Here is a 13,333-nt window from a genome sequence, read left to right on the forward strand (position 1 = left end):
CCATAGTTTCATCAGGTAACATAAATGATGTTCTCAAAAATGGTCTTATATCACATAACTAATGTATAGATAGGATCAATCTCCCTGCGAGTAGCAACTACCATTTTTAAAGACTCGGTATGTCTCGGCTAGGGGACATAATCCAAAGCCTTCCTCACAGCGGCGAACGCTCGACTAAAGGCCAAAAGCAATCGCAACTTCTCGTACAATTCCGTCAAAGCTCGGAATCATATCTCGAACGTAGGCCGGCGCAGTGATATGTTGTGAATGTCAACATTTCCTTCGCCGGATGTAACTGGTTCACTCGGTCCGAGATACTTCCGCAAAACAACATGGCTGATTTTTCCACGTGTTTGGAGTTCGCAAAAGCGAAACTGAAACTAGATTACGATCTGAAGGATAAACAGATAGATACACTCAGAAACGTGTTTATCGGGTCAGATTGCGTGTCTGTACTTCCCACGGGCTATGGGAAAAGCGTCATCTTTCAGTTGTTGCCGTTTTTGTTGCAACGGAAACGTCAACTGCAAACACCAGCGATCGTTATAGTTGTAACCCCTTTAAGCTCCATCATGGAAGATCAGGTGTACAGTTTAAGAGACAAGGGTATCAAAGCATGCTTTTTAAATATTGATGGAAAACATGCGTCTACATACACTGATGACAAAGTTAGTGATGACGATGATGATGATGACGATGATTCATGTGATATAAAGTTGCCTAAGTCTGTGTCGATGAATGACATCAAGAGAGGAAATTATAATTTGATATACGCACATCCGGAGACGTTAATCAATAGTAAGACATGTTCCTCTATTCTCCGATCTTCCGTGTACCAGGCAAACGTGGGGGCAGTTGTAATCGACGAGGTACATATGATTACAGAATGGTGAGTGAAAATCAACAAGAGCTTAAAATTCAAATTTTGTATTAAATATCGTAATGTCATCAATATAAAAATATGTAATACCTTCAGTCTGTCCATAATGGAGCTAATATGGGTTACAACTAGATCAGATCATTCTGTACACTGAGACGTAGAATAAAGGCTTATGGAGACATTAATTACATTTATTACATAACACATGCCATTTGAGGTGCATTAAAGGGGTGCATTAAAAACGATGAAGCACACGTACATTAAACATGCAAATGAGCCTGGTCACTGTGGGAACAATATTGTGACGTCATATATAAATGACGTCACGCTATTGTCTCAGTAGTGAAAATGGGGCTTCCGTTAATCGTCGCTATATAGAAGAGAAGCATTGAGAATACATCAGTAAGCATGTTTTTCGAGTTATAAATAGAATCTAGCACTCATGTTTATGTCATATTGAATTTATTGAACTCGTTTAAGGTGCATTAAAGGGGTGCATTAAAAACGATGAAGCACACGTACATTTAACATGCAAATGAGCCTGGTCACTGGGAACACTATTGTGACGTCATATATAAATGACGTCACGTTATTGTACATGACGTCACGCTATTGTCTCAGTAATGAAATTGGGGCTTCCGTTAATCGTTGCTATACATGTATAGAGGAGAAGCATTGAGAATACATCAGTAAACATGTTTCTCGAGTTATATAATAAATAGAATCTAGAATTTATTGAACTCGTTTATTAATTTCATATGAAAATAATACACTTGTGCAATAAATTCAATATGACATGAACACTCGTGCTAGATCCTCTATGTAATTATCTATATCCGTGCTATCTCTTTATCTTCAGGGGAGAGAATTTCAGACCCGCTTTTAAAAAACTGGGTGAAACAACATGCATTTTCCCAGAGGCTGCACACCTGGCACTTACCGCCACAGCAACACCAAAGAAAATAAACGAACTATGTAAAATATTACAATACCAGCAGCCTCAGGTGGTCACTGTCAATCCCGACAGACCAAACATCTTTTTAAATATTGAAAAAGGCTACCAAATCTCCACAAATTTGAAAAATTGGACAAAATAATTGAACCTATTGCCGACGGACTGAAGACTCAATTAGGAATCTTTCCTGTAACAATTGTGTATATGGAGAGCTTAGAAGCTCTCAGTTACTGTTATCAGTATATATCGTACTGCCTTCAGGAGTTACAATACAGTGGTGAACAACTTCCTGAGAACCGGATCTTCGGTCAGTACCACAAAGACTACACTGACGATATGAAAAGACACATAGTCACTGAACTTACAAAGGAAAATCCTAAAATTAGACTCGTTCTGGCCACAGTTGCATTAGGTATGGGTTTAAATGCACCGTCAATATCACAGATCATTCACTGTAGACCACCAACTACCATTGAATGCTATATGCAGGAAATCGGCCGTGCTGGGAGAAATGGTCAGCCAGCTAGTGCCCTTCTTTACTACAACAACAGTGACATTTCAAAGGCTCGAAAAGGCATGTCTGACGAAATGATAAACTATTGTAATCAAAGTACTGAAAGTACTGAAGACACAAACGAAAACAAATTATTTTAACTGCTTTTGTTTAGTGGGGACATGGTCAACTTTGTATGGAACATCACCAATACCTGATTAGGACTAGGACAAAATATTGGAAAGAAAAGAAATTCATATCTACTTTTGATTGCAAGTGCGTCTTGGCAGCTAATTGTCAGAATAGGTACTCGGGTAATCTTATTTGACATCTTCAATGGGTTAATGTATACGTAGTTGTAGATGTAATATGAAGGTCCTAGATTACCTGTAAAATTAATGAGGCCTTTCTTTTCAAACTTTTGAGGATCCCATGCCTATAAGCGCTTCACAAATTATCATTATCATTAGCATTTGAAAAAAATATTTATACATTTGATGTAGCGCCCCATCTAGCTACCAGCTTTTAGATAAGAGAGAGCTCAGGTTAAAAACATTTGTGTGATTGTTTTAGGATTTTATCGTGTGTGTGAGCCCTGGTTTGAATGATATTTTGTGGCAGATTGTTCTATCCCTTCAGTACCTTCTGTAAAATAGCGATAACAAACTTCAATTGTCAAAATACAATATGGCTGCCTGTCGGCCATGTTGTTTTCCGATTAGTCTCAAAATGCAATATCCATAACTAGGCACCGAGGGGAGACTACAAATAAAATTTGAGAAAGATCCCTTCAGCACTTTCTGAGAAATAGTGATAACAAACTTCAATTGTCCAAATCCAAGATGGCTGCCTGTCGGCCATATTGTTTTCCGATTGGTCTCAAAATGCAATATGCATAACTAATGTAAGCACCAAGAGGAACCTACATATGAAATTTGAGAAAGATCAATTCAGTGCTTTCCGAGAAATAGCAATAACAAACTTCAATTGTCAAAACCTAAGATGGCTGCCTGTCGGCCATATTGTTCTCCGATTGGTCTCAAAATGCAATATGCATAACCACCCACCAAGGGAAACCTACATATCAAATTTGAGAAAGATCCCTTCAGCACTTTTTGAGAAATATCGATAACAAACTTCCATTGTCCAAATCCAAGATGGCTGCCTGTCGGCCATGTTGTTTTCCGATCAGTCTCAAAACGCAATATGCATAACTAGGCACCGAGGGGAGCCTACTTTTGAAATTTGAAAAAGATCCCGTCAACACTTTCTGAGAAATAGTGATAACAAACTTCAATTGACCAAATCCAAGATGGCTGCCTGTCGGCCTTATTGTTTTCCGATTGGTCTCAAAATGCAATATGCATAACTAATGTTAGCACCAAGAGGAACCTACATATGAAATTTGAGAAAGATCAATTCAGTGCTTTCTGAGAAATAGCAATAACAAACTTCAATTGTCAAAACCTAAAATGGCTGCCTGTCGGCCATATTGTTTCCCGATTGGTCTCAAAATGCAATATGCATAACTAGAAACCAAGAGAAACCTATGAAATTTTAGAAGATCCCTTCAGTACTTTGAGAAATAGCGTTAACAAGAATTGTTTACGGATGGAGGGACGGACGGACCAGTGACGCAGGGCGATTTGAATAGCCCACCATCTGATGATGGTGGGTTAAAAACACCTGGGTCTGATAAACAGACTCTGGAGGCATAGAATGCGGATGTAGACAGGGCAGGGTATACCATCACGACGGGCACATTAAACTAAGCATTATATTCAAAACTTAGAATTACATGCTCATATCAGCTCAGACTTGAGACAGTTTCTTAATCGCTCATTAGAGTGAACATGATTTTCATATAGCACTCTACGTTATATGTTTACACTCCATACTGTGTAGCTAAAAATAATCTATACAACAAAAACACATTCATTCACATGTACAGTTCAAATCAATTTGAAGTGGAATTTTGTTTTTCACTTATGTACATTGCATCAAATATTCTCCGCAATAGTATATGTACCATATACATAACTGTAACTGCATGATACATATATATATGTATGTATGGTATATATATCATGTTAATTAATGTTAGTGAGATGTGAATGTAGCTATATGTATTGATATCATCGATTTCAAAATCAGAGTTTTTTTTTAATCTGCAGCATCTGTCAGATGAAAATGTAGTTCGAATGCCCAAACTGGATGAACTGTACATGTAGTAGCATTCTTCAAAGTCCATTATGAATGCTTTTCATACAAATGTATTTCTTTCAATTGTTCATGTGTTTAAATTATTAGAACACTGAAGTAATTTTTATTTTCATAAAAATGGAAGTACTGCTTATCTTTAAAACTAAATTGGATATTGATAAGATAAATTTGCCAAAATGTTAAAAATCAAACCTTATTAAGTAGAATCTAAACAGTTGTAAATGGCTAAGCCCACTATTCTTAACAACAAAATTACTTATTTTGATTCTCTGTCAAATATGATCAGGTTACTTGAAGACTTTGTCAGAAAAGTTAACACATATATACATTATTAATAGTTGCTTTAATTAAATTAATCTGAATTTGAACATTAAACCGACTTAACAATTTAAATGAAAAAAATGTGTTTTCACCATTTACCATAATTGACAAGAAGAAAATAATTATTTAACTCAACCTATGATATAGTATGTAACAGCCATCAAGACAATACTATTATCTTTAGTCATGCCAAGTTATTTCACAATAGGATATATGCACAACACAAAAAAGTTTTACAAATTTTTGTTGTTTAGAAGAATAATGAACTTAGTAATTTTTGCTGTTCTTCTCAAATAATATGTACTAGTGTTGTAAAGAAAAAAAGATTAAATAATAATAATAAATCTAAGTTAGAATAAATTGTTTGCATTGATTTATCAATACTATACTGTGCATTAGTTTAAAGGTTAATTTAATTCAGAAGCTGAAATGATTTAAGACAGAAAAAACCGCAGATGTAGGAATATAACATTTCCACTGCCTTTAAATATTTCTGGTTAAATTTAGCAATCAGTACATTTCCATGAAAAATGGTGTTTTCTAAAGAGTTACTGCCCTTTAACCGTCCCTGAAGCGTTCAAAACTCCACCAAACATAATAAAGGTCTATGTAGATGTACATCGTAGACCCCTTTCTTTTTTATAATATGCTTCGACTGTTATGTAATATTTCAAATGATAATGATAGATCATTTTCTATTTTTTTTAAACCATCACGAATATTAGAAAAAAAGAATCAGTCGCTATAATGATAGATCATTTTCTATTTTTTTTTAAACCATCACGAATATTAGAAAAAAAGAATCAGTCGCTATAATTAGAGATGAAATTTTCAGTGACGTCTACATCTGCATGCAGACAGCCACGTTAATGCGGTACGCGTTCTGTAAACGAAAAACTTCATGTGCATTACGTAGGATATAATCAATAGATCCGAAGTCAATATTAATATTCACAAGTCCATTTGACATTTCGAAACCCTATTCAGTGAGAATTTATTTAACTTTTTATTTGCAAACATGCGTATGGTACTCGACTGCCGTTGTTGTGATATTGTCATGATGAATAGACAACTTTTTTTCTTTCGTAAAAAAACATCTATATAATCTAACCATCTGCAGACTACATCAATCACATGCAAGTTAATATTTCAGTGAGAAAATGACATTCAAAGTTGGGTTTGATCACCTACTCTTTCTTTTATTATTGTTTACATTACTGAAAGATGGCGGACAAAATCGGATGCTGGATGAGTGATTTTTCAATGTACAAATAACAACGATATTCCGACGAAACTTTATCAATATTATAACCCATTCAGTAACATGCCACCAAAGAAAAAAAACCACATAGATGTCGATGATGAAAATTCAGCGTGATGTTAGTAGATTTTTCTTCCGGGTCACAGGTAAGCAGCAATATGGCGCCAGCGAAAAGTCGATTGTATCATTCCGCGTGAAATCTAATGCGTTCAACGCGGAAAAATGTTCTTACGTATCATCGACAGAACATACTTAAATTAAATACTTTGAAAACTATCTATTTGTGAGGTTCTGTTGTTTTGTCATATATCTAACGAAACTGCAGTGTTGCATTTGACTCCGTAAGTCACGGGACTATTTTTTTTTGCGATAGAATATGATTGTGAAGTGGCAGTGGAAGTTGTGTCAGAGCGAACGAAGATGCCAAAAAAAAACACATTGTCCTGTCAGCTTCTAAAATACAACAAAACAAAAGGTGATTTTTTTTAATAGCTGAACTTCACTGTATGTCATTTTTTATCGTGAAGTTAAACAAATATTTACTGCATAACATTACGGAGTTACTGTAAAGCAACGTTTAGATTGGCCAACAGCAGTATCCGCCAGAGCCCTCAAAAGCGCTGACATAGACTCAAACTTACGTTTGTGTCAACAAAACAAAAGGTAATTTTTTTATAGCTGAACTTTACTATATGTCATTTTTTATCGTGAATATTTACGATATTTACAAATATTTACTGCATAGCATTACGGAGTTACTATAAAGCAACGGTTAGATTGGCCAAGGCAGTATCCGCCAGAGGGCATCGTAGATTTTGTCAGCTACACCTCAAAAGCGCTGACATAGACTCAAACTTACGTTTGTGTCAAAAATGAAACCTCATGTTCTCGTACATTTTTGGTGCAGTATTTTGGGTTTGAACAAGTGCTTTTCAACAAATCACCTGTTGAATGTTGTTCAAACTGTAAAAAGCTGATATGGGACTGAATAGCAGCTGAACACTTCGATAGATGTAACCTATACACTGTACATAGTAAGGAAAAAAACATGTACACTTATCCTATTTTAGGATGATAGTGATGAACTATAGAGCTAAACAGTAATGCTGTTAGCCTTTACTCTCTGTCCAGCTTGTTTGATCAATAGACTTTTTGGCAATTATTTTCCTCTGAAATTTTGCATCCTGACATTACAATACATATATACATTATTGTATATAAAGTGTATATGCATACCATATTTATCCTGCAATAATCCCAGGGGTCCAACACCTAAACTCTTGACTCAAAGTAGGGGGTGGGCTTATTACAATACAATGAAATAGCACTTGTAAGCATTTCTACTGAAATGTATTTCACATGGGTGGGCTTATTGTTGGATAAATATGATGTATCTGTTATTGCGAATAATGACGTCAAAACCCTGAAATTTTACTTGTCTCCTATAAGAAAATGTTATTAAAATTGGTTGGATATTTTCTCAAATGATCACCAAAAAAACCATTTACTGAACAATCTACATTCGTGTATGACTAAAACCCGCAACAGATTGACTATTCATCATCACTGTCAGATTTGTCACTGTCCTCATGGATAGCAGGCAGATCTCTTAACAACCTCTTTATAGTGTTTTTAATGATGCCTTTGAAATGACTTCTGTGAAAATCGAATGGAGAACGCTTGACTTTCTGTTGCAACTGACGTCCACCATGAATACTCCAAATATCCAATTTCTGTAGTGTTTTCAACAGAGCACTTGTGTCATCTGACCTACTACGGACCTTGTGTGTTGACTTCAGGTTCTTTACCTTTGTCTGCTCGTCAAAGGCATCACACACACTCGCTATTACTGGTGCTGCCCTGGTGACATTAACAATAGCCATCTCGGTTTTGTTAGCACCAAGGCCACGAATAAGTTCCTTCAAATACTTGACTTCATTTTCCTTTTGAAGGTCTGCAGCCTTATTATTTCCAATACCACCGGTCGGATTTACAACAGAAGCTGCCCTTACTTTCATTGACATTTGTTGTGATAGAGTGTGTTCTGTTTTTAAGATATAGTCTATGCACTCAGTTAGATATTTCGACATAGCAGAATGACTGTAGAAAAATGGAATCATCTGCTTGAGAATGACATTGATTCTGTATATGTCTCCCTCGTGCAAAGCATCTTTCATTTGCAGAATAATAAAATACCACTGCATGAAATTCACCACATAGTTGTTGAGATCATCCTCAAGTTTCGGTGGTTTAAATGTCACGAACTTGATGGGTGCAGTCACTCCTGGTATGTTAACACGACATCCATGAAGTAGTGTGTCCACTTTGAGAGACACAATTACCTTTTTTCCTGCAACATCCAACACTACATTCACAGTACCATTGTCGGGGCGTGCCACAGTTGTGAATACTACTGGTGGCTGCGTCATGATGGATATCTGGATGTGCATCTCATCCGTGATTGGTTCCTGAAAAGTAACATGTACAGATGTATATAAATTATGTTGTTTATAGCTTAGGGCTATTCCAGAATTTGATGTGTGGTGGGGGCGGGAGGCATAATTTTGAGACCCCACCACCCATTAAATATTAAAAGTATAATAAAACTGATTTACTATTGAGAATACTACGCAGATGTAGATTTAACCCCACCACCCATTTATTTAATACTGTTGCCTCCTACCCCTCCCATACGGATATGTTTGGAACAGCCCTTAGTGGAAAAGTGCTTTGAACACTACAGAGGGTCCAGATTTAGTTTAGTACATTGGTTCAATTGTATTTTCCTTTGATGTGAGAAGTTGACATTCAAAAGTGTTTAAAATCTTTCTTTGAAGTTTGATGTAAAGTGTACATATACCTGTAGTGTACACCAAACAAAGACAAGAATGTGATCATAAATTGGTTTCATCCGTTATATGACAAACTTTAAACTAAATCTGGACTCTCTGTATATATATATATATCCATTGTATAATATAATATATTATACATGTGTACAGTTTGGGAATGTAGAATATTCCTTCATGCTGAAACGTACAGATATTTTAAATATTATTGAAGTACATGTAGACCCTCAACTTGAAGTGTATATAGCTGTATTTAATAGCTCCAGTACCGGTATATCCAATTAAACTGTCTTTGAGTTTTAATGTTTTAAACTTTGAAAAGTTATTCTATTATAGATTGCAGAATGAGTATACATACAATGTAATATTACTGTACATTGTGCATTAGTATAGTTAGTTTGGGTTGTCAATAGTCCGCTATTTAATAAATCTGGTTTTTGTAAAGATTCATGTATGTTGATAATTCTCCCCCTTTTTTACTGTTTTTGTCGCCTTGTCCGGACTTGTGATTTTGTATTGGATTTTGGTACTTTTAATTTACCTCCAGCTCAAATGGTATGAATATCTCTGCCACAACTTCATCCATAATGTTGTTAAAAACTTCTCTCTTCTTGGCATTGATGAAGCTGCGGATCTTGTCAGGAAGGGCATGGTGCATTGGTTTCCCATCTGTGATGTTGAAATGCTTCATGATGTAGGCAATGAAATAGCTGTGGCCACATGTCAGCACAAAGTCTTCATGTGCCTGTAATGTTGATGAAACAAGATTATGAAAAACTGGAGAAAACCTGGACAATATCAGTCAACTTCTCATATGCCCTCAATCTGTGTTTGTTACATTTAAAATTTATACATTCTTGTGACTTTAAAGTCATACAAATATTATCCAGACCAAAATAATGCAAAAAAAACATTACTAGTACTATTTTTGAGTATTAAAGTGTTTGAATTGAAGTAACAGCCCATCCAAGAGAAGGAGTCCATGGGCAGATTATCTAATATTTTATAGTGTGAAATTTTGAAATCAGGACTGGTATCTTCTATTTTATACACTGGTGGTCTTGATAAAAAAAAACTTGTCAAAGGTATTCTAAACACCTGTGTGAAGTTTCATAAAATTTGAATAATTGAAGCAACAAGATCTAGAGCAATGACGAGGCAAGTGTAACAGACGGAAAGATGGGCAATTTTTCCTATAAAACCAAAATAAAATATACCGATATGTCTGTTTCATGGAATGCTTATAAAATCTTTAAGGTTGGTTGTGATTTATAAGGGCAGCCTATAGGTCAGGTAACCCTAATTGTAAACATACATTTTTGGCCTTAAAATGACAAGACAACTTACTTTGAATCGACTCTTAACTTTCCCATTTACATTGGACCGTTGAATCTGGCACTTCATATTGGCTAAGGTTCCTGCATCCCGTCCTTTAGACAAATTCAGGAATTTCTTGCACAGCTTCTGTGTAGACAATTGCGAAAAATTTAATTAAATTTTGTACTTTTAAAATATTTCATTTAAAATTTTCAATAGATTTAAACAACAGCTAGACAACAAACAAAAATCTTAACCCAATGGTGGAGTCATTTTATCATCTTCCACCTGAGAAAGAGTGGTTTGTAATTGTATGTTGTATAATATAGATTGTGCATGTATACACTTAGTCTTACTGCATTTATTACATTTATTAACAATTCATATCTATATTTACCTCCAAGAAATCTTGAAGTACATGAAACATTTCCACCACCATTGGATAGAGCCTTTCAAACCTCTGCTCTGCTGTTCGTGCTCCTGCTCTCAATCCTTTAGCACCTTGTAATCGGACTCTTGTCAGCTGATCACCACCTACTGGAATCTGGAGATTATCCAATTCACCTCCTTCAAAAGATTTTAAAATAATATGAATGCAACATTTAAAAAAAATTCACAAAAACAAAAAAAAAATGCATCAAGAATCATTCATATAAATAAATCCCATGTGCACACAAGAAAACAATACTTTGTTGTATCGATCCTGGGATATCATATTACCATATTTATCCTGCAATAAGCCCAGGGGGCCAAGATATAAACTTTGACTCAAAGTAGGGGGTGGGCTTATTGCAGGACAATGAAATAACATTGGTTGGGATTTCTACTGAACTGCAAAAGACATGGGTGGGCTTATTACCAGGCATGGGCTTATTGGCGGATCTTGCTTTTGTCGATTTCATGGGGTGATGAATTGAGTTGGTCTTTAAACAAATTTAATTAACTGCGGCGCATTGATACTGGCTAAACGGTGTGAAAATAGGCCACAAATTAATGCGCCAATGTTAATCTGGTCATCTTCATTGGCAAATGAGCAGGCAACAGTTGGTAGCTTCATTGAGTCCAGTTTGAAATTGAAATATTTTCAAACATACAACTGAAATTACTGTCTTTAATATGCAACATTATGTTAAATATTATATTTTTATAATTACGGTTGTCATGTCCTTGAGCAATGCACTCTACCCTAATTACCAAGCTTGGGAAGGTATCATAATTTGCAGCAGATCTCCTACATATATCAAATAAGATTTCACCTACAATTTACCTGGTCGTTCAGAGGGCAGGCATTTAAGGCAACAAGGTTCCCATAAAATACTGAATTTCCAACCATAATGTCTTACCTCTGCCAGCTGCTGAATACCAGTGGTTGGTTATCTCGGTGTACTCATCCAGGATGTGAACACAGTCAGAGTATGAAATCTCGTTGTTTAGGGATACTGGAAGGAGAAATATCTCGGATTTCTTGGCCATGTCATCTTCAAGTTCGTGTGGAATGTGATCTGGTAGTATGCTGTTCATCCACTCAAATCCAGGAACAGTTACCATTTCCCTTGCCAAAAGGATTTTCAAAGTGTTTTTGAACAGGTCTTTCTCGTTGTCAGAAGGAATAAAACAAGTGACCGGCACATCACCAACTTGGGGAGTTTCTGTATTTAGTCCTTTCAATTCAACGCGATCCAAGGTAAAATCGGTAGCAAAGAAATGATAGTCCTTGTCATGATTGTTCATCCACACATCGTTGGTGTTGACCCTGATGTCTAGATTGTCACCATTGAGCTTTCCATCATGACCATGTGCCAACTGTTCAAGGAGACCACTTTCACTTTCTTTGCCGAAACTGTCAATGATATTTCGTTTGGAATCCTCTGTTAGAGTTAGATGGACCTTGTTCAGACGTGTGAGTAACTGTAAAAAAAAATGATGAAATAATTTAAATTAAAATGTAAACAAATATCTGACAATAATAGAAATAATAAATACATTGAATTTGTCCATTGCAATTTTTTTTTTGTAAACATTTCAATTAATGTAATAGTGGATCTGACTTGCTGTTCAGCGACAACAAGTTTCTGTTATTTAAAATCATAGTATGATCAGATGATTATTCCATCACAAACAATAATTAAATTCTAATTAATTTACATAAGCTCTGTTCTAGATCTGTTCAGTACGTACACACGTACACATACTTGTATGTATTTGACCTTTACTGTGTAGTCATTTATATTAAGCTGAGTTACATGGACTCTATGGAAAGTGTTGTAACTTATAAAATGCAATAAATTCATGATACAAACTTATTTGTACAATATAGTTGAATACACAAATACAGAGATACATTTTTACTATTTAATGGTTAGGTTTTGCAAATACAACTGTACATTTTACATGTATCTTTGTTGTGAAAAGTTTACCTCAGCGAAAAATGAAGCTTTGTATAGGGTTATAATCTGCTCCTTATATGGTTTAAATACTAAATTTTCACTTACTCAACACGGCAGGCATAGCAAATTCTGTTGTACTGACTACTGTAAAATAAAATAAAAACAAACTGAACAAAACAATTCATTAATGCAACAAAAAAGTTAGAACAGTAATAAATGTGTTAGTAGATCATGCATAAATAGAGGATCTGTCATGAGTTCCATTTATAGCGGATTTCAGATATGAGTTTATAGTTGCTGACATATTTCCCACCATATATCTGGTCAAGAATCCATTGTTAATGTGACGTCATAGCAACATGTCTATAACAAAATTTATGTACCGGTAATGGCTTTATTACACTGCATAATGGCAATTATATGACATAAATCCATGTCTATAATATTTGTAATGTATGAACTTGTCCTCAAATAAACCCTCTCCCAAATAACTAAAAGCTGATAGGGGGCTTATTTGTGAGCATTTCCTCTGTTAGTTACAGTAGATTTTGATCCATTTATAAAATATAACAATATACAGATGTACTAGTTTATACTTGCATACCGCTTCACCCTTCAAATTCAGGCTTAACAATGACACTACTGCT

General features: G+C 35.3%; 2 protein-coding genes across 2 annotated transcripts; one reads left to right on the forward strand and one right to left on the reverse strand.

The window, feature by feature from the left end:
* The first annotated feature begins 186 nt into the window (after positions 1 to 186).
* On the forward strand, positions 187 to 7,139 carry LOC117320506 (ATP-dependent DNA helicase Q1-like). The gene is given in 4 exon segments (XM_033875084.1): positions 187 to 889; positions 1,740 to 1,930; positions 1,933 to 2,437; positions 7,001 to 7,139. Coding segments are annotated over 4 exon segments (1,374 nt in total). The 5' UTR covers positions 187 to 332; the 3' UTR covers positions 7,122 to 7,139.
* On the reverse strand, positions 7,139 to 12,030 carry LOC117320505. Its single transcript, XM_033875083.1, has 5 exons — positions 11,643 to 12,030; positions 10,697 to 10,866; positions 10,330 to 10,446; positions 9,524 to 9,727; positions 7,139 to 8,601 (listed from the first exon to the last, which is right to left on the reverse strand). Exons 1-5 carry the CDS (start codon positions 12,028 to 12,030, stop codon positions 7,687 to 7,689), a joined length of 1,794 nt encoding a protein of 597 aa, XP_033730974.1. The 3' UTR covers positions 7,139 to 7,686.
* Positions 12,031 to 13,333: the final 1,303 nt, after the last annotated feature.

The sequence above is a fragment of the Pecten maximus genome, unplaced genomic scaffold (genome assembly GCF_902652985.1).
Source record: "Pecten maximus unplaced genomic scaffold, xPecMax1.1, whole genome shotgun sequence".
NCBI lineage: Eukaryota > Metazoa > Mollusca > Bivalvia > Pectinida > Pectinidae > Pecten > Pecten maximus.